Source organism: Cervus canadensis, chromosome 1, assembly GCF_019320065.1.
Source record: "Cervus canadensis isolate Bull #8, Minnesota chromosome 1, ASM1932006v1, whole genome shotgun sequence".
NCBI classification, from domain to species: Eukaryota; Metazoa; Chordata; class Mammalia; order Artiodactyla; family Cervidae; genus Cervus; species Cervus canadensis.
The window spans coordinates 26,905,345-26,922,392 of NC_057386.1; the positions used below are offsets into that span (position 1 = coordinate 26,905,345).

A 17,048-nucleotide genomic window follows, 5' to 3' on the forward strand; every position below is an offset into this window, starting at 1 on the left:
GGACCTGCAGGAGGTGCCAGAGCAGGAGCAGAAGGGGGTCTCAGCGAGGTGGACTGTGTGGGCAGGGCCCGCTGACCCCACCCTTCCAGAACTTCACAAAGGCTTTGTGAACAGACCTAGGCGGCAGACTCTGCCTACTTTTTCATGTGACAGTGGCGTTTTCTATTTCGTTTTGATTTGAAATCTCTAACCTGAAGCTGTTTATTGAATAAGGGGACCAACCCCAGGAGTCTCATCTTCCGGTCAGCTGAGCTGTTATCAAGAGCAGTCCAGGTGAGAGGAGGCAATTTAACTGCCGCTCAGACCCGCCATGTGACACACAGCACCAGCTCAAAATCTGTTTATTTTCTGGCCACACTGCATAGCACGTGGGATCCCAGCTCCCCAACTGGTGGGGGTTGGTGGGGGGTGGGGTTGGGGGGGAGGAGGGGGAAACCCGCTCGGTGGATGGGCAGATTCTCAACCACTGGATTACCAGGGAAGTCCCGTGAATGTTCTTGAGGAGTGGTTCAGGGCATCCCCCTGCACTGAATTTGGGATCAGCAGCCGCTGTCAGCTTCCTTTTTGTCTCAAGCTGTCTCGCTAGGGCCTGGCAGTGAGGACCCTCAGGACGAGCCCCACTATCAACGAGCCCACTGCCACCCCCAGAGCAGCCCCCCGGCGGAGAGCCAGCTGCTTGGCTGACAGCCGGTTGGTGGGGGCGGGTAGGGTGTGGACTGCTTCTGGAGTCCTGAGGAGGTCCAGGTGGCCCCCGAGTCTCGAGTAGGTCGTCAGGATCACGCCAGGGGAGCTGCCTGTGGCCACTGCAAGACAAGCAGAAGCCAGCTCAGCCCTAGGTGGGGGGCTGTGGAGCCAAAGGATTGACACCCCTGCCTCACAGCAGGAAACACGTGGGACAGCACCCTGTGGACCTGATGCACGGACAAGGCTGAGATCAGACGGGGTCAGACGGCCTGGAGGTGTGTAACCTCCACCAGCGACCTCAGCATGTGACATGCTCAGTCACGCTGCCTCCCCCGCTCCCTGGCAACACTGAAGCCCCCAAAGCCTGTGCTGGCTCCCCATGCCCACCCCAATCAAGGCACAGCCCAGGATGAGTGAGGTGAGGCTGCGGAGATAACCAGGCTGTGGGTTGTGGACACACAGCCCTGGGCTCAGGCCAGTGCCGGGGCAGCAGAGCTCCGGTCTGATGGGGTGTGGAGGGGTGGGCGGGAAGGGCCACCCACACTGGTTATCAAGCCAGGCTGACCTGCCTAACCCTCGGCTGCAGTCCTCCTGCCCACACTGGAGCTGGGTGGTGACAATGCGCCCTGAGGTCAGATGGTTGGTGCTCAGACCTCGTCCTCTAGTTTAGCAGCTAGCTGCAGGACGACAGGGAGGAGATCTAAGCACCCAACTCACACCCTCGTCTGATGACAGGACCAAGGGTCACAGCCTCCCAGGCCAGGACAGACAGGGCCTGCTTCCCAGGACGTCAGTGCCCCTCCTGGTGTCAGAACAGATATCACTGTCACATTGAGGAAGAGAGGCAGCCTGGGCGCTTGCGGTTCCTGGCCACCCAAGCACACAGGGCAGTGTTACCTGAAGACACAACCGCTTTCTCGGGCCCGGGCCTGGGTCCGAGGGCCATGCTCCCAGTACTCCCCAGTGGCGGCAGTCCCGCGCGTTTCTGCGCCTGAAGAACAGAGAGTCGCCAGGTCAGCCTGCCAGCTGCCCATCCACCCGGCCTCAGCTGAGCCCTGCAGGCTGAGCAGGATACACATGGTGACACACAGGCACACCTTGGGGGCTCCAGACCACTGCAATAAGGCGAGTAACGCAGGCAGAGGACTTTTCTGGGTTCCTGGTGCACATAAAAGTAATGTTTGCACAACATGAGTCTGCTAAGTGTGCAAGACACCTTGTCCATACCGCAGTTAAACAGTACTTCCTGGCTGGAAAATACCATCACCTGAGCCTTAAGCAGGTCATATTTTTGCGATGGTGATGTCAGAGTTCAGTGATCATCCCTCACCATAAATGAGATGATAATAATGAGAAGATTTGAAATATGATGAGAATTATGAGCAAAGTGTGACCTAGAGACACAAAGCGAACAAATGCTGTTGGGAAGATGGTGCCTGCCGATCGCCTTGCTCAATGTGGGGTGGCACCAGACCCTCAGCCTGCAAAAACCACAACACCTGTGAAGTGCGGTAAGGCCAGGCCTGCCATGTCCACGGTCTAGGAAACTTTTAAGAGGCGCTCTTTTAGATCCGGGTTGATCCATCGTCTCTGATGCCAGGAGGACTGGATCCCCACAGAGGGTGTGAAGCTCTGTGGGTTCACAGAGACTCTGGGTTTCAGAGTCTGAGCCATAGTAGCAAACGCCAGGCCGCCTGTTTCAGAAGTGCTCCCAAGAGGATGGCGGACAGGGTACTGTCAGTACCTTTTCCAAGGTCACAGCTCACCCTCGGGGTCATCCGGAGCCCTCTGCTTGAGTTTGAGCGGGGGGTGGGTGGGGGGAGCGCTGAGGATGGTGTCTGGCGTGGTTTCTTTGGTAACAGGAAGGGCACTCACCTCCTCTGCAGCCCGCTTCCAGTCCATCCGGGCCGTGTACGTGACGAAGGCAGCGGTGGCCAGCATGACACAGACCAGCATGCCCAGCCAGAGGCCTACAGGACACGGGGGTGAGTGAGGGCATCGACGAGCACTAGGCCTGCCCCCCGCCCCCCACACCACGTACCCATGACCCCCATCCCGACCAGGAAGGTCAGCACGACACCCAGCGGGAGGCCGATGGCGTAGTACATAACAGCGTTCACCACAGCCCCGAAGGCCTGCCTGCCGGTCCCACGCAGGACCCCAGCGTAGAGACACTGCAGGAGGCAGAAGGGCTGGCGGTTGGTGATGCTGAGGCGATGGTGAGTCTTAGCAGCAGGGCTTCCTCAGGAATCTACAGGCCATAGCCTCATTTAAGTCCACAACACGGGCTAGGAGGGGCCCTCGTCCCCCTCCCTTCCTGCAGGGACCTGCCCTGGGTCATGCAAGGCTGCTGTGTTTCAGATACAGGGGGAGGGGTGGACTGGGAGTTTGGGGTGAGCAGATGCAAACTATTACATGTAGGATGGACAAACAAGGTCCAAGTATGGAGCACAGGGAACTGCACTCAATATGCTATGATAAACCATTATGGAAAATAATATTTTTAAAAATGTACACCAACTCAATGGACATGAACTTGGGCAAACTCCAGGAGATAGTGAGGGGCAGCGAGGCCTGGCTGCCGTCCATGCGGTAGAAAAGAGTCAGACATGAATTAGCAACTGAACAACAACAATACATACATGTATAACTGAATCACTTTGCTATACAGTAGAAATTAACACATTATAAATCAACTATTCTACAATGACAAAAAGAACTTTTACAACTCAGGAATAAAAAGGTAATCACAATGGGTTGACTTGTGCCCCCCCTCGAAGATGCTGAAGTCCTGACCCCAGGACCTCTGAATATGACCTTAATTGGAAATGGCATCTCTGCAGAAGACCAAGCTGAGATGACGTCATCAGGGTGGACCTTACCCCGAGAAGACAGGTGTCCTTGTAAAAAGGAGAAACTAGAACACAGACATGCAGAGAGGGAAGACAACGTGAACAGACATGGGGAAACGATGCCTTCTACATGCTCAGGGGCTCCTGAGGGTTCCAGAAGCTCAGCAGAGCCTGGAGTAGATCCTCCCCTGGCGCCTTGGATCTAGGACCTCTGGTCTCCAGAACCGCGAGACGATCCATTTCTGGTATGTTAGGTCACTCGGCTTTGCATGCTTTGTCAGGGCAGCCCTGGCAGGCTCAGACAACAAGAACCTGATGTCTGCAGTGAACAAAGACACAAGCAGACACTTCACCCGAGGAGACATGCAGATGGAAGGGGCTCGGTGTTAGTCATTCAGGAAACACACAACAGGGACTCCCGGGCGGTCCAGTGGTTAGGGCTCTATGCCCGCACTGCAGGGGGCCTCGGTTTGATTCCTGGTTGGGGAACTAAGATCCCACATGCCGTGTGGCATGGCCAAGAAAAAAAAAAAAAAGAAGAAATGTACATTAAAACTACACCGAGATACCTGTACAGACCCATGAGGATGACTTTAATAAAAATGAGAATATAAAAAAGTTAGTTTCTGCTGTAATCAGTTATACATACACATATATTCTTTTTCATATTCTTTTCTATTATGGTTTATTACAGGATACTGAATATAGTTCCCTGTGCTATACAGTAGGACCTTGTTGTTCACCTGTTTCATATATAGTAGTGTGTATCCTGTATGATTCTAGAATGTTGTGTATATGTCCTTAAACGTTTGTCAAAACCAACAGAATGCATACCAACCATGAACTGTGGACTTAATGTATCAATATTCTTCATCAAGTAAACAAATGTCCTGTACTAATACATGATGTAAATAAAAGGGGGAACCAGCCGGGGCGGGGTGGGGGTTATGGGAACTCTGTATTTGCTCAATTTTTCTGTAAACCTAAAACTGCTCCTAAAAGTAAAATCTACTTTTTCTAATTTCAAGACAAACAATACCAAGAATTAGCAACACAGGGGAGGAACTGGAATCCTGGTACATTGATGGTGGGAATGTAAAATGATACAGTTGTTTTGGAAAACAGCTTAATGGTTTCTTACAAAGTTAAACATAAACTTACGCTTTAACCTAACAATTCAACTCCTTAAGACTCTACTAAGTGGCAGGAAAACATACGTCCACACAATGACTCATACTTGAATGTTCCCAGCAGCCTTAGTCACAGCAGGCCACACTCAAAACAACCCAAATGTCCATCACCTGATGAATGGGTAGACAAACATGTTACAGCCACAGAGTGGACTATCATTCAGCCACAAAAAGGAATGAAGTCCTGAAAAATGCTACGCCATGGACGAACCTCAGAAACATTTCAAGAAGTGAACAAAACCAGGCACAAAAGACCACATACTCTAATTCCACGTCTATAAAATAATCAGAAAAGGCAAGTATGCACAGACAGAAAGTGGGTCAGTGCATTGCCTGGGGCTGCCCGTGGGAGCAGGCAGTGACTTCAAAGCAGGCCCCAGGAATTCTGTGGGGGTGATGAAAACAGTCTAACACTGGATTGCAGCACTGGTTCCACAAGTAGACACTTACTCAAAGGTTTGACTTACGCATGTAAAATGCATGAATTTATGGTATGTAAACTATAATTCAAGAAAGGCATAAAAAATATAAAATAAAAACTAGGTCCATGGAAAACTTAAATTAAGAATAATATAGGGCTTCCCTGGTGGCTCAGTGGTAAAGAATCCACCTGTCAATGGAATCAGGTTTGATCTGCTGTCTGGGATGGTCCCACATGCTTCAGAGCAACTAAGCCCATGCGCCACACTATTGAGCCCTCGCACCCTAGAGTCTGGGAGCCACAACGACTGAGCCCCTGCACCCAAGAGTCCGTGCTCCACAACAAGAGAAGCCTGAGCACGGCCACTAGAGAGTAGCCCCCATTCCCACAACTAGAGAAAAACCTGAGCAAGTAACGAAGACCCAGCACAGCCAAAAATAAATAAATAAAATTATTTACAAAAAAAAAAAAAGAATAACACAGATCTAGGGAGTTCTCTGGCAATCCAATGGTTTGGCGATGCAGTTCTCTGGCAATGCAATGGAGCGTCTACTGCAGGTAGCACCAGTTCAATCTCTGGTCAGAGAACGAAGATCCCACATACCGCATGGTGCACCCAAACAAATAAATTTTTTAATGAAAAAAAAAAAATAGACAGATAGATATAACCAGGAGTAAACATAGTAGATGCAGCGATGTGCGCTGCAAGACCCCTGGCAGTTGTGAGCTGTGAATCTGCTGCGGGTTCCCTGGTGGGCAGTGAACAGAGAGGCGCTGCCTTAGGAGCATTTAGGAATGCAGAGCCCTCTGAGGCCTGACCCTGCAGGAGGAGTTTCTCAGCTGTGGCCTCACCTTGGAGCTAGAGAAAAAGTAATTATAGTGTCCTTGCAGAAGCCATAACAGAGCCCAGAAGAGGATTTCTTTTAATGTTTTGCAATAAAAGCTGTGAATCTGATGACAAAACCCGGCCCAAAGCAAGCGGTCCTGATGAGGTCAGTAATGTGCTCCAAGCCTGTGCCCAACTAGATTCGAAGACCAGCCCTGGAAATGTATGGGGAACCGGCCACAGTGCCAGGGCTTTGAGGAAAACTCTCCACGAATATACTTTCTCCCAACGGTTCTTTCTTTCCTTCCTGTAGGGACCACTCTTCCTATAAGAGCTGATGACTCCTATAAGGCTGTTTGCCTCCTGCCCCTTGCTGCTCTCAAAGCACATGCTCCAGGCAGAGACTTGGAGCTTCCTGCAAGATCGCCCAAGGTGTGAAGACGACGACCCAGGGCTTCAAATCCTGCTCAACAAATGAGACTTTGGTGCTCGCTGCCTCTATGCCAGGCTGTTAAACATTGACAGAATTCAGACTTGCACTCAATGGGATTTGCTCTTTAGTGATCCAAGCAGAAAGTTGGGCCCCTCCGTACTCTGGGCACCTCTATTCTGGAAACCAGTGTGGCCGCTCCTGGCCAGGTGGGGCCTGGGTCAGAGCTGTGCCCCGCTGCCCCCCAACCCAATCCTGGGGAACAAGGAAGAAGAGGGTTTATGATTCTGCACTGGAAGAGTGGTCTGTATTTTGCTAATGTGCACGCTTCTCAGTGAGTTGGAACTGCAGGAAAGAAAGGGGGGAGGCGTTATTTTGAATAATAATAGATCCAAGAGCTGCCGCTTAATCTGCAGTCAGCCCTAATCAGGCAGCTCAAGCTCACAGCCCTGAGCTGCTTGGGGGGCAGGGGTTGGGAACTCGGGGGTCAGATCGGGACTCACACAGAGGGCATCAAACAGCTGGAAGAAGATGTACAGCGGCAGGACCTTGTTAACCAGGCCAACGACTTCCCTGCAGGGACAGGGGGCCATGAGACACAGCCTTGGCCTTGGAGTCCCACTCCTGTCCCGTCTATTCCACCCTGCCCCCACCTTCTCCAAGCCTAGGTGGTCGCCCCAGGCCAGGCCGCTCCCGTCCCTGAGTCTCCCTGTGTGTGGGGACACGTCCGAACCCCCCGAGGAGCCCCGTTAGCTCTGCCCTGCCCTTCGGTCGGCGCCTGGTCTGTGCATGGGCAGCAGCCGAGGCCCCCCGACACGAGGCGGGAAAGCCGACTACCTACTCATCATTGGTGAAGATGTGGCCCAGCTTGTTTCTCAGGAGGCTCAATAGGACGCCCACAACCAGCGAGGTTCCCACTGCAAGAGATGAAGGCAGTGAGGCCGACCCAGCCTAGGGAGGAGCCTGGCCCCCCTCAGCCCGAGCCAGCCCAGCCACACATCCGCCTGGACGAAGACCCTCATCTGCGGTCTCATGATGACAACATGCAAAATGCCCTTCCTCCCGTGGTTCTCAAAATGGGGTCCCTGGACCGGCAGCTGCCTAGTGAAGCAGATTCTCAGACCCCCATCTCCGACTGACTGAGTCAGAAACTGCCGGGGGCGGGGGGAGGTTCGGGTTTTGACACCCAGCTCCCCCACCCCACCCCCAACCTAGGTCTAAAGCCTGAGAACCACTGCTCTCCATGAGGAGCTGATCTGAGCCTGGCAGCTGCAGAAAGCAGAGACAGGATGGATGCAGAGGGGTCCTTTCTGAGGGTCGCCACGAGCAGGCCCCATGCTTCTGGGGACTCCAGGAGGCCGAGCTCACAGGAAGACCTAGAGGCCTGGGAGCCTGGGGAGGAAACTGCCAGCTCAGACCCCCAGCAGTGGGGAAGCGGCCAGAAGGGGCACAGCAGGCTTGCTCCTCTGGGCCACATAACAGGTACCACAGGCTTGGAAGGTAGCCGTGGCTCCCAGGGCCTCCCCTGGCCTAAGCCTGACCCCACCCACCTGTGCAGAGGGTGCCTGAGATGGCTGATCGCTTGGCTTGCACGGTGTCTGCGGCTCCCAGGGCTGTCCCCACTCGGACACAGACCGCGATGCTGAGCCCCATGGGGATCTGGACTCAGAGACAAGAAGGTATGGTCAGCCCCCTTCCTACCCCAAGCCAAGTGGGAGAGAAGCAGAGTGTTCCTGGCTGCTGGTAACCAGCCGTGAGATCAGCGGCTGGCAGGTGGGGTGGGGGTACCCCAAGCAAGCCAGCCAAAGCCCCAACCTGGCTGAGCCATCAGACACCACAGGCAGCCAAAATCAACACACAGCCAAAACCTCATGAGTAAACATCACATAAAGAGGCAAGTGTAGTCCTAAGTCTGTCATAAAAGGTCCCTGCGAGAAAAAGATTGACACCACTTTCAACATAAGAATCACCTTATAAATCAGTTTTGTACATGTAGGTTTTTGCAACTCCCTCGATTAAAGCTGGGGTCACAGAGCGTGCACCCCAGGAGGCTGGCAGAGGCTGCACAAGTGACACGGGACACCCCATGTGTCCTTGAAGAGGAAGGAACTGCGGGGAGTTCTTTCCCCGGTGGAGGCAAGGAAGTGCCCCCAAAAGGGCTCTGTCCCCCAGGGCTCACCACTAGAGGTGTACAAGAACGTGGGCCCACTGCTAAAGGGAACGTCCCATTTTTCAATAAAAATGCAGAAATCCAGATTGTGACGCGAAATCTCCCAATTTTAAATGATGCCAATCAACTCAAAACAATTCCAACATGGAGAGTTCCGTATCACCCACGGCGGAGTGGCTGTGGGCCACGTGTGGCTCTTAGGGCCTGGGCCTGGTGGACACAGTGGGTCTGGAGGGTCCCTCAGGAGACAGAAATGGCCTCTGGGGGGAAGCTGCCCCCTCCCCCTCTGACACTCCCAGGCTGTCAGGGGATTGGGCTGGGGGCAGGACAAAAAGGTGCCCCCCACAAGCCTCACCATGTAGATGACGGTGGCCACCTCGTAAATGACTGCTTGGGCAGATAGGTCGCGCACGCTGAGCAGGCCTGCGGAGGTGGGGCAGGAGCACCGTGAGTGTCCAGCCAGCTGGCCAACAGCCCTGGGCTGACAGAGTGCCCCCTGCTCTTGGGGCCAAGGGGCCAGTGGCTTCCAAGGGCAGACACAGCAAAAACCACCTTTCCACTTGGCCTTCAGCCTTCCAGGAGACCCCTGCCTGGGTGTGCCAGGGTCAGGGTCTCTCTCCTGTGTACACCGTGTGATGAGGGAGGGAAGAAAACTGGACCAAGGTCAAGAAGCCTGAGTTCAGCTCTCGGCCCGGTTGGGGTGACTCTGGACAGCCTCTTTTACTCTTGGGACTCAATTTTCTCATCTATAAATGGGGTCTGGGGTGGACTGGAAGGTCTCTTGGGGCCATTCCAGCCCTGGCTGTTTGGACTCTGTTCTGAGTCCGTTGATGAGCTCAAGATGTTCCGGCTGCACCAGTTCCATCTCACTCCATCTCTGGCTGAAAATCATGCTCAGGTGTCCACTCTGTGCCAGGCCTAGACTGGGCTGTGCTGGGCCCAGGCCCTCCTGCTGGAAGCTCACAGTCTGGCAGAGAGCCCGGCCGGGTGGGTGAACCACCTGTCTGGGGGAGGAGTCTCCCCACACCGCGCCGTCCCACGTACCCACAAGGAAGCTCCCGATCTCGTAGGCCCACCACTCGATGCACAGCATCAGCATGCTGGGGACGGCCAAGCGGAAGAAGGGGCCCCAGTCCTGCAGGCACTCCCAGGACCAGCCTAGGAGCAGAAGCCAGCTGACTGAGCCCCCATCTGCCTTGCGGCCCAGCCAGCCGGCCCACCGCCAGGGCCCACAGCTTTTGACTCCACACAGCAAGCCCAGGCACTTGGCACCAGGCAGGGTGGGGACGGGAGGAGGGGACGGGCTAATACCTCGGGCAGCACCCCTGGGTGGGAGCCCGGGCACCACAGGCTGGCAGACAGCCTGGTCCTTCCTGGGCTCTGTCTCCTTGGATGAAATTTTAGTCCTTATCTCTGCCCCATCTCCCCAAAGGGCTGCTGGGAGGGTGGCCCGACACCAAGGCTCCAGGAGATTTCACAAGGCAGACAGGGTGGTACAGCCATGGGGGAGGAGGCCCCAGGCCAGAGAGGGACCCACGGTCCACACAGCCAGCTTTCAGGGGCTAAAAGCTCAGCACCTAGGCCTGGGAGCAGGTTCGAGCCCACTTCTGTGATTTGGGGTGAATGACAAACTCTCTCAGCACCGGCTTCCTCCATGTAGATAAAAATGGAGTTAACGAGGAGTTCTGAAGCTTATCCAAGCAATGTGGGTGCAGCCTGCTGCTGGCACCCAGCATTCTATCCGCAGAAGCTCCTGGCCCGTCCCCAGCAGGGCTGTGCCCCGGGACACACTGGACTGGGAAACCAAGCCTCTAGGGGTGGGGTGCAGAGGCGGAGAGAGGGTGCAGATACAGGGGGTGGGGAAGAGGTGGGCCCTGAGGGATGCGGGGGCAGGCTCGGGGCAGGGCTCCTCCAACGGCTCCAGCTGGGGGGACCCTGCCCACGAAGTGAAGGCCCTGGGCTGGTGCTGGCGGCCTACCCGCCCTTCAGCAACCCCCTCCCTGGGCAGGAGCCCCCTCCACACCTGCCCATGTCTCCAGATGCAGCTTCTTCAGCACGATGTAGAACAGGAGGAAGACAGCCTGCGTGAACTGGGAGACGGTATTGGCGAATGCGGAGCCCCTGACAGAGGGTGGAAGGTCGGGCTGGAGGAAAGGCCGACTCCAGCCCTGGAGGCAAGCGGGGGACAGGCCTGGCTCATCCCCAGTTCCCCATGACCCACCTGTGGCTAACAGTGTGGACAGCCTCCACAGTCCTTGTTGTGACCGGACTGGCTGCCCCCTCAGGGGTAGGCAGGGCTCCGGACCAGGCTGCCACAGCCCATGCAACGCCTTATTCAACTGATTCCCTCAAGCAGGCCCTGCAGCCCCCCGCTCACCTGACCCCCTGGCCCAGCACAGAAACCAGGACATAGTTGGCCAGGCCGTTGACGCAGTTGCCCACGACGCCACTGAAGACTTGGGGCCAAACGATGCCCTGAAATAGATGAAAACTGGCCTCACTGAGTGGGGGGCCCCAGGGGGGACACAGGCTGGGGACACGCAGCTCCCCACAGACCCCTGTGTGGAGGTCAGAACAGGGACCCCAGGCATTCCTCCCCCGCTGACAGTGCAGTGCAGGATACGGGGCAGCTCCAGCTAGGGCCCTGTACCTGATTCTGCAAGTACTTGGCCTGCAGGCTGTAGAGAAAATTTGCCTGTGTAAATAAACACACACAGAGAGACACAAGTAAACACCACCTCCACACAGACAAGAACAGACACTGCTGAGATGAATCTGGGGCAGCTGGTTTAGCAGAGTGCATCCCGACCCGCAGACACGCACCGCGCTGGCCTGGGCACCTGCACTGCCTGACGGCTGGTGCTGGGATGGGACCAGCAGGCAGGGAGGGGGGACCCAAGAGGGGCTCCAGTGCTCTGGCAAGAACGAAAGGGACTGGGCCCCTGGCCGCCAACCGGCCTGTTCACAGAAGGGCCACCAGAGCCCACAGGTCCGGGCCACCCTAGGGCCTGTCTCTGGCTGCCAGAGACAAGACTCTGGATGGAGGGGCCTTGGGCAGAGGGAGTCGGGGTAGGGAGGGTGGAGGCCACCAGCAGCCTCTGCAGAGCAGGGTGGAGACATCAGAGGAGTCCATGGAGGACAGAGGGGGCCTGTGTGTGTATGTGTGTATGTATCTTGGGGGCACTTCCCTGCAATTCCTGCCCTGTCAAACCCTGGCCCAGGCCTGTGCCCCCTGCCCACCCTCCCTCTCTCTTCAGGACTGCACAGTCAGCAAAAGTGTGCTGCTGGGTTCAGGTACTGGTTCTGTGCCTCCTGTGAGTGGTGTGGCCTTAGGCCACTTACTTAACCTGTGTGTGCCTCAGTTTCCTCACCTATAAAGGGGATAATACTGTGTGTGTGAATCCTTGCTATTCATACATACATTTATATGCAACGCTGATATTGCAAAAATGCTTACAAAACAGCATTTGGCACATTTAAGAGTGCTGAGAGTTGGGTTAGCATCATGACTAAGACATGTGATGCTTCTCATCCCACAGGGAGTTATGTTTGGCAGCATCTTTGAATGGGAGGGAGTGGCTTTGTTGATTTGATAAAGTGGCTGCCACAGTGATAACCTGGAAGTCTCCCCTGACCCGGGCCCAGGGGCCCTGTTGGACAAGACACCTTCACTTGGTCTGAAGAGCCAAAGGTTTGGAGGAGAAAGACCAGACTTTTCAGGTGGTTTCCGTGATACAGAAGAAATCTGGAGCTGGCCAGGCCTCAAAGAAGTCATGGCTCTAGCCTTCCAGATGGGAGGGTGTGGCTGGGGCTCCTTGACAGGGCTGGTGTCCCCTAAGGGCACCGTGAACTCACCCCAACCCTCTCCCTTCCCAGGTCCATCCTCAAGAGCTCTGTCACTGGTGCTCGGAAGACAGAGGGGGGCAGAGAGGCAAGACAGAGGGGGCAGTGTGAGGGGGGACAGAGACAGAAAGCTGGACTCCCCTGAGACAGCCTGCCCCGTGGTGACACGTCCACTGAACCACAGCAAATCACACTGTGCAGCCATGAGTCCCGAGTGGACAAATGGACCACTAGGCGGGGCTCAAATCTCAGAAACTTATCTGTGTGGATGGACTGCTTACTTAATATTCAATAAATTAACGGAGAAAGAACATTCAATAACGACTCTTAGAAAACATTTGTTAGAAACATTACAGCTCTAAACACAAAAGTAGAAACCATTAAAAAGTTCAAATAAAATAAAGGCAAATGTTTCTACAATCCTGTGATGGGGTGACTGTTCTTAAGCTCATCAAAGACAGACATCATAAAGGATGGGATTTATGGATCTGTTATGTACACATTAAAAATTCTTTAAGAAAAAAGTATCAAAAAATTAGAAGGCAACTAAAAAACGTTTGTGACACATATGTCAAAGGAGTGAGGTATTATTTAACAAGAGTTAAAATAATTAGGAAGAGATCAATCCACTAAAATAAGCAAAGGACGTGGGCAATTCATAGAAGGAAAACAAATGATCAAAGATATGAAAAAACACTCAAATTCATTTGCAATAAAGTGCATGTTAAAATAACCTATTTCTAATTGGAGAAAACATTTTAATAATACTCTGTGCTGATGAGACTATTGTTCTTGAGGGTAGACTTGATACAAACCAGTATCAAAACCCATTGACAGAGCAACTCCAATTCCAATTAGGCATCATTACAGACATTCACAAAGATTTTTCTATAAAAATGTTAATCACAACCTAATTTATAAGAGTGACCACTGCAAACAACCTAAATACCCAACACATAGGGACTGGTTAATAAGTTATGGCAAAGGGGGGATACTGTGAGGCCTTTGAAATGGGTATTGTGGACAGTGATTTGAGCATATCTAGAGACTGACTAATGATACATTTGAAAGGGAAAAAGTGAATTACAAAACAACATACACACACTGGCCCCATTTCACACTACAGGTGTGTCTCTATGTTTGATAACGCACACACCCATGAAGACAAATAGCCCTGGAGAGAGAGATTATTAACCTGTCTTTTCTCTGGGTAGTAGGATAATGGAAGATTTGAAATTTTTCTTCCTCAGGCTTTCCAGAATCTCTCCTGTAAATAGTTTTCTAACCAGAAAAAGGTGTTGCACTACTTTTTAAAAGTTCAATATGCACCAACCACCAACCGCAATGAGAAGTTTTCTCCAGCCCCCTGGCTACCAACACGAGGGCTGAGGGGCTCCAGACTAGTGGGGGGTCAGGATCCAAGCTCCATAGACAACTCACCGGCAGGCCCGGGATGTAGACCTGCACATACTCCTGGGCCAGCCTGCAGGAGAAAGAACCAGGCTCTGAGCCAAGCAGCCTATACCCTGGGGGTGGGGAAAGGTTTGGCAGACTTTACCTTGAAAACAAGACCCTCAGAGACACCTGGAACCTCGGTGGGGGTAGGGTGCCAGGAGGCAGGGCCCAAGAACCAAAGGACCCAAACACAGGGTCTCAGGGCTGGGGAACTTCAAATCGGAATGATGTGTGGTTTGTAAGAGGGGAAAACAAGGTTCCATCACGTTAAGAATTAACTACATGAAGTGCACATAACAGGAAACGAGTCAGGTATTCCTATGAGGAAATATATCCTACATTAACAACATAGTGTGTAATTCTTCAGAAATGGGGTTCGGTCCTGTTCCCACTGTTTGCGGTGTGGGGTGTGCATGTCACTGCTTCCGAAGCCTCTGCCGGGCTCGGGCCCACGCTGGGACCAGATGCAAATAAACCCCATACAAATGCCTTTTCTCAATTAAAATGGGCTGTAGTCTGCCCCCTGCTGGCCACAGCTGGAGCAGCACGCTGTGGGGGAGAGTCCCCAGACCAGATGGCCGCGGGATGGCTGGAGACCCAGAGAGAGCGGCACGGGTGGGGTGGGCCTCCCGGGATGCCCCGCCCCTGCCCGCCCCAGCGCACCTGGACACGGCCGGGTCCTGCCTGCATAACAGGAGGATGAGCTGGGTGTTGAGGAAGAGCGCCCAGCAGGGCAGACAGCAAAGCAGCAGCACCAGCACGCCCCGCTGCAGGATGACGCCCACGTGCTTCTTGTTGGGGCTGCCGAAGCTCTGGAACACAGGAGTTACGCCCGCCCCGCGCCTGACCTCCGCTCGCCGGCTGGAGGGGGGGGGGGTGGGTGCGCTGGGCAGCCCTCCACCACTCCCCCAATCCCCGCCCGGGGCTTCCTCTGAGGGGCTCAGCGGCTCAGAGTAACCACAGCAACCGTTTGCAGAGCTCCAGCCGCTGTCCACCCACGGTGCCCAGTACTCCGATGACTCCTGATGGGCGAGGAACTGCCCACCCCCCACCATCCCTGAAGCACCAGCGCATGCGAGTCTCCCTGGGGAGTGAGCAGCAGCCAGGCCCACCGTGAGCCCCAGGCCCCCGGAGCTTAGCCCCTCCTGGTGGTGGGCCTCCCAAGGGCAGCAGGCCCCCTCTGTGTGCCCTCAGCACACAGGGCCAGAGGATTCAAGGTCAAAGTCAGAGGACTCAAGGTCAGAGGACTGTCTTTCATTCCAGAGCTCTCTCGCCCGGCCACCCTGGCAAGGGGAGGGTCTGGTCCCTAGAGCACATGGTCCCTGAGGGTGGGTGTACCGGGACAGCTGCCCCCCAAAGGCCTGACAGGTTCCCAGATGCAGGGGCCACTTCGGGGCCTCGAGTGGGTGCCCAGCCCTGCCCTTTCTGCAGCAGCTGTGGGACTGGCTCCAGCCCTGCTGGTTCCCGGGGGCCCACCTACCTGGGACATCAAGGTGTCACAGGCCGAAGACAAGCCAAACCCGATGGAAACTCCACAGACATTGACAAACTGGAGCCACACACAGGAGAGAACACAGGCTTTCAGGAGACCGAGGGGGACCCTGCACCTGGGGGGCTGCCTGGCAGTGGGAGACCCCTCCTGGCCGGGCCTGTGCGTGGGGTGTGCTCGGGCGAGGCTGGAGGTCCAGCTGTGCCCTCAGGCTGTGTCTTCTCCCAGAAGCCCAGGGAAGAAGGTCCTGGCTATACTCACGGCCACCGAGAGGGTCACTGCCGCCAGCTCCACCGTGCCCAGGTGTCCGCAGAACACCGTGCTCACGACGTAGACCATGAAGTTCAGCATCTGGAAGAGGAACTGAAGGCCGGGGCTGGGGTCAAGGGCCCTGCTCACAGCCCAGCTCCCGGCAAGAGGCTCTCCAGGCCCTGACCCCCGAGAAGCCCCTCTGGGCCGCAGGGCGAGCCGCCCACAGTGGAGGAGCAAGAGTGTGGCCGAGTCTGGGTGGCAGAAGGCCCGGGTCCTGCCCCCTCCCCACGGGGCAACAGCATCAACCCCTGAGCTCTCGTTCCCCTGCGGGGGCGCTGGAGTGGGTACAGCTGGTGACGTCACTGTAACCACCTCATCCGGCCGCGTGCAAACACAGAGGAGTAGAGTTAAAGACACCAAAACCCTAGGAAGCCTCTGTCCATGTGGTGGGATTGGAACGTAGTGTCTTCTTTTACTGTTGTCCTTACTCTTACAAGGAGCACATATTTAGTAGTCTTTACAGTCAGAAAAAAAATGTACCTGAAGCCATTTTCCCTTTGAAAATAAATGGGCAAAGGCCCCTCTTCCAATGCAAACGCCCGTGCAGGCACCCCTGGGCTCCCCTTGGCCTCTCTGGGCTCCTGAAGGAGGACACACCTGGTCCCTCTCATGGCGAGGGGGTGGGGGCTGCCTGCCGCTGAGAGAGGTCAGACCCCGCCAGGCTCTGGGTGGTGGCCCCTGGTGCCACCTGGACACTGTCACTGTGGGTGATTTCTGGGGAAGGCCTCGAGCAGCCCCTGCCCCCCGCCTCGTCAGCCCCTCACCCCCACCTCCTTACCAGGGGTCCAGAAAGGATGAAGATCGTCCGTGCCTCAGCTCCAAAGCCAACAGGGACCAGCCTGCGGAGGGCAGGGCAGCGGCTCCTTCGGCCTGGGGGGACCGTGTCCTGGGGGCTGTCCATTCCAAGCCCAGGCCACCCAGCCACCCTGCACGCCTGAGCACCTTCTCAGCCAGCCTCACCCAGCCGGCCAGGGTAACCGTACAGCCTGGCTAATGAGTAAGGGGCGGAGGAGGGGCCACTGCCACCCATGGGACCAGCCCTGCCCCCCTGTGCACACCAGCCCTGTGGCCCGACCCACTAGCCCTGGACAGGACAGAGGTCTGGGCACCCGGAGTCACCAGTCTGACCCCCTTCCAGGAGGTCGGCAGCAAAGGCCCAGGAAGTGCAGTTGTGGGGCAGGGCTGAGGGGGCCAAGGACTCTCTGTCCAGGTGAAAAAGAGACTCGTACTCAGGTGGTAAAGCCAGGGTCCATAGGGGGTTTGGGGGGCAGGGGTCTGGGGTCAGTTCTGACAAGGGGCTCTCTGCCCCACAGGTGGAGGGCATTCAGTGGTCTAGCCCACAGGGTTCCGGGTTTCCCTGGTGTTCCCCAGGGTGC

The 17,048-nt window shown here is 55.3% G+C and overlaps 1 protein-coding gene across 8 annotated transcripts; it reads right to left on the reverse strand.

Moving 5' to 3' along the window:
• Positions 1–217: 217 nt before the first annotated feature.
• Positions 218–16,646, reverse strand: SLC47A2 (solute carrier family 47 member 2). 8 transcript variants are annotated; one of them, XM_043473051.1, is made up of 17 exons: positions 16,451–16,639; positions 15,622–15,723; positions 15,352–15,420; positions 14,535–14,683; positions 13,857–13,899; positions 11,224–11,268; positions 10,951–11,048; positions 10,597–10,694; positions 9,618–9,731; positions 8,929–8,996; positions 7,954–8,062; positions 7,245–7,320; positions 6,907–6,976; positions 2,726–2,858; positions 2,560–2,654; positions 1,582–1,675; positions 425–803 (listed from the first exon to the last, which is right to left on the reverse strand). In XM_043473051.1, the coding sequence occupies exons 1-17, from the start codon at positions 16,571–16,573 to the stop codon at positions 583–585; spliced, it is 1,707 nt and encodes a 568-aa protein (XP_043328986.1). In that variant the 5' UTR covers positions 16,574–16,639; the 3' UTR covers positions 425–582. The 8 variants fall into 8 exon arrangements, with proteins under 8 accessions (XP_043328982.1, XP_043328984.1, XP_043328985.1 ...); XM_043473053.1 differs by lacking the exon at positions 425–803 and adding an exon at positions 1,079–1,361 and having other exon boundaries at positions 16,451–16,644; XM_043473052.1 differs by lacking the exon at positions 425–803 and adding an exon at positions 1,380–1,486 and having other exon boundaries at positions 16,451–16,645.
• Positions 16,647–17,048: the final 402 nt, after the last annotated feature.

Excerpts from the sequence above, each read along its gene's own strand:
- SLC47A2 (XM_043473047.1), bottom strand. The coding sequence starts at position 16,573 with ATGGACAGCCCCCAGGACACGGTCCCCCCAGGCCGAAGGAGCCGCTGC. Across the intron at positions 2,655-7,244 it reads CACATCTTCACCAATGATGA|GCCTCTGGCTGGGCATGCTG; the intron begins GTAGGTAGTCGG and ends CGTGTCCTGTAG. Across the intron at positions 804-1,581 it reads GAAAGCGGTTGTGTCTTCAG|TGGCCACAGGCAGCTCCCCT; the intron begins GTAACACTGCCC and ends CTTGTCTTGCAG.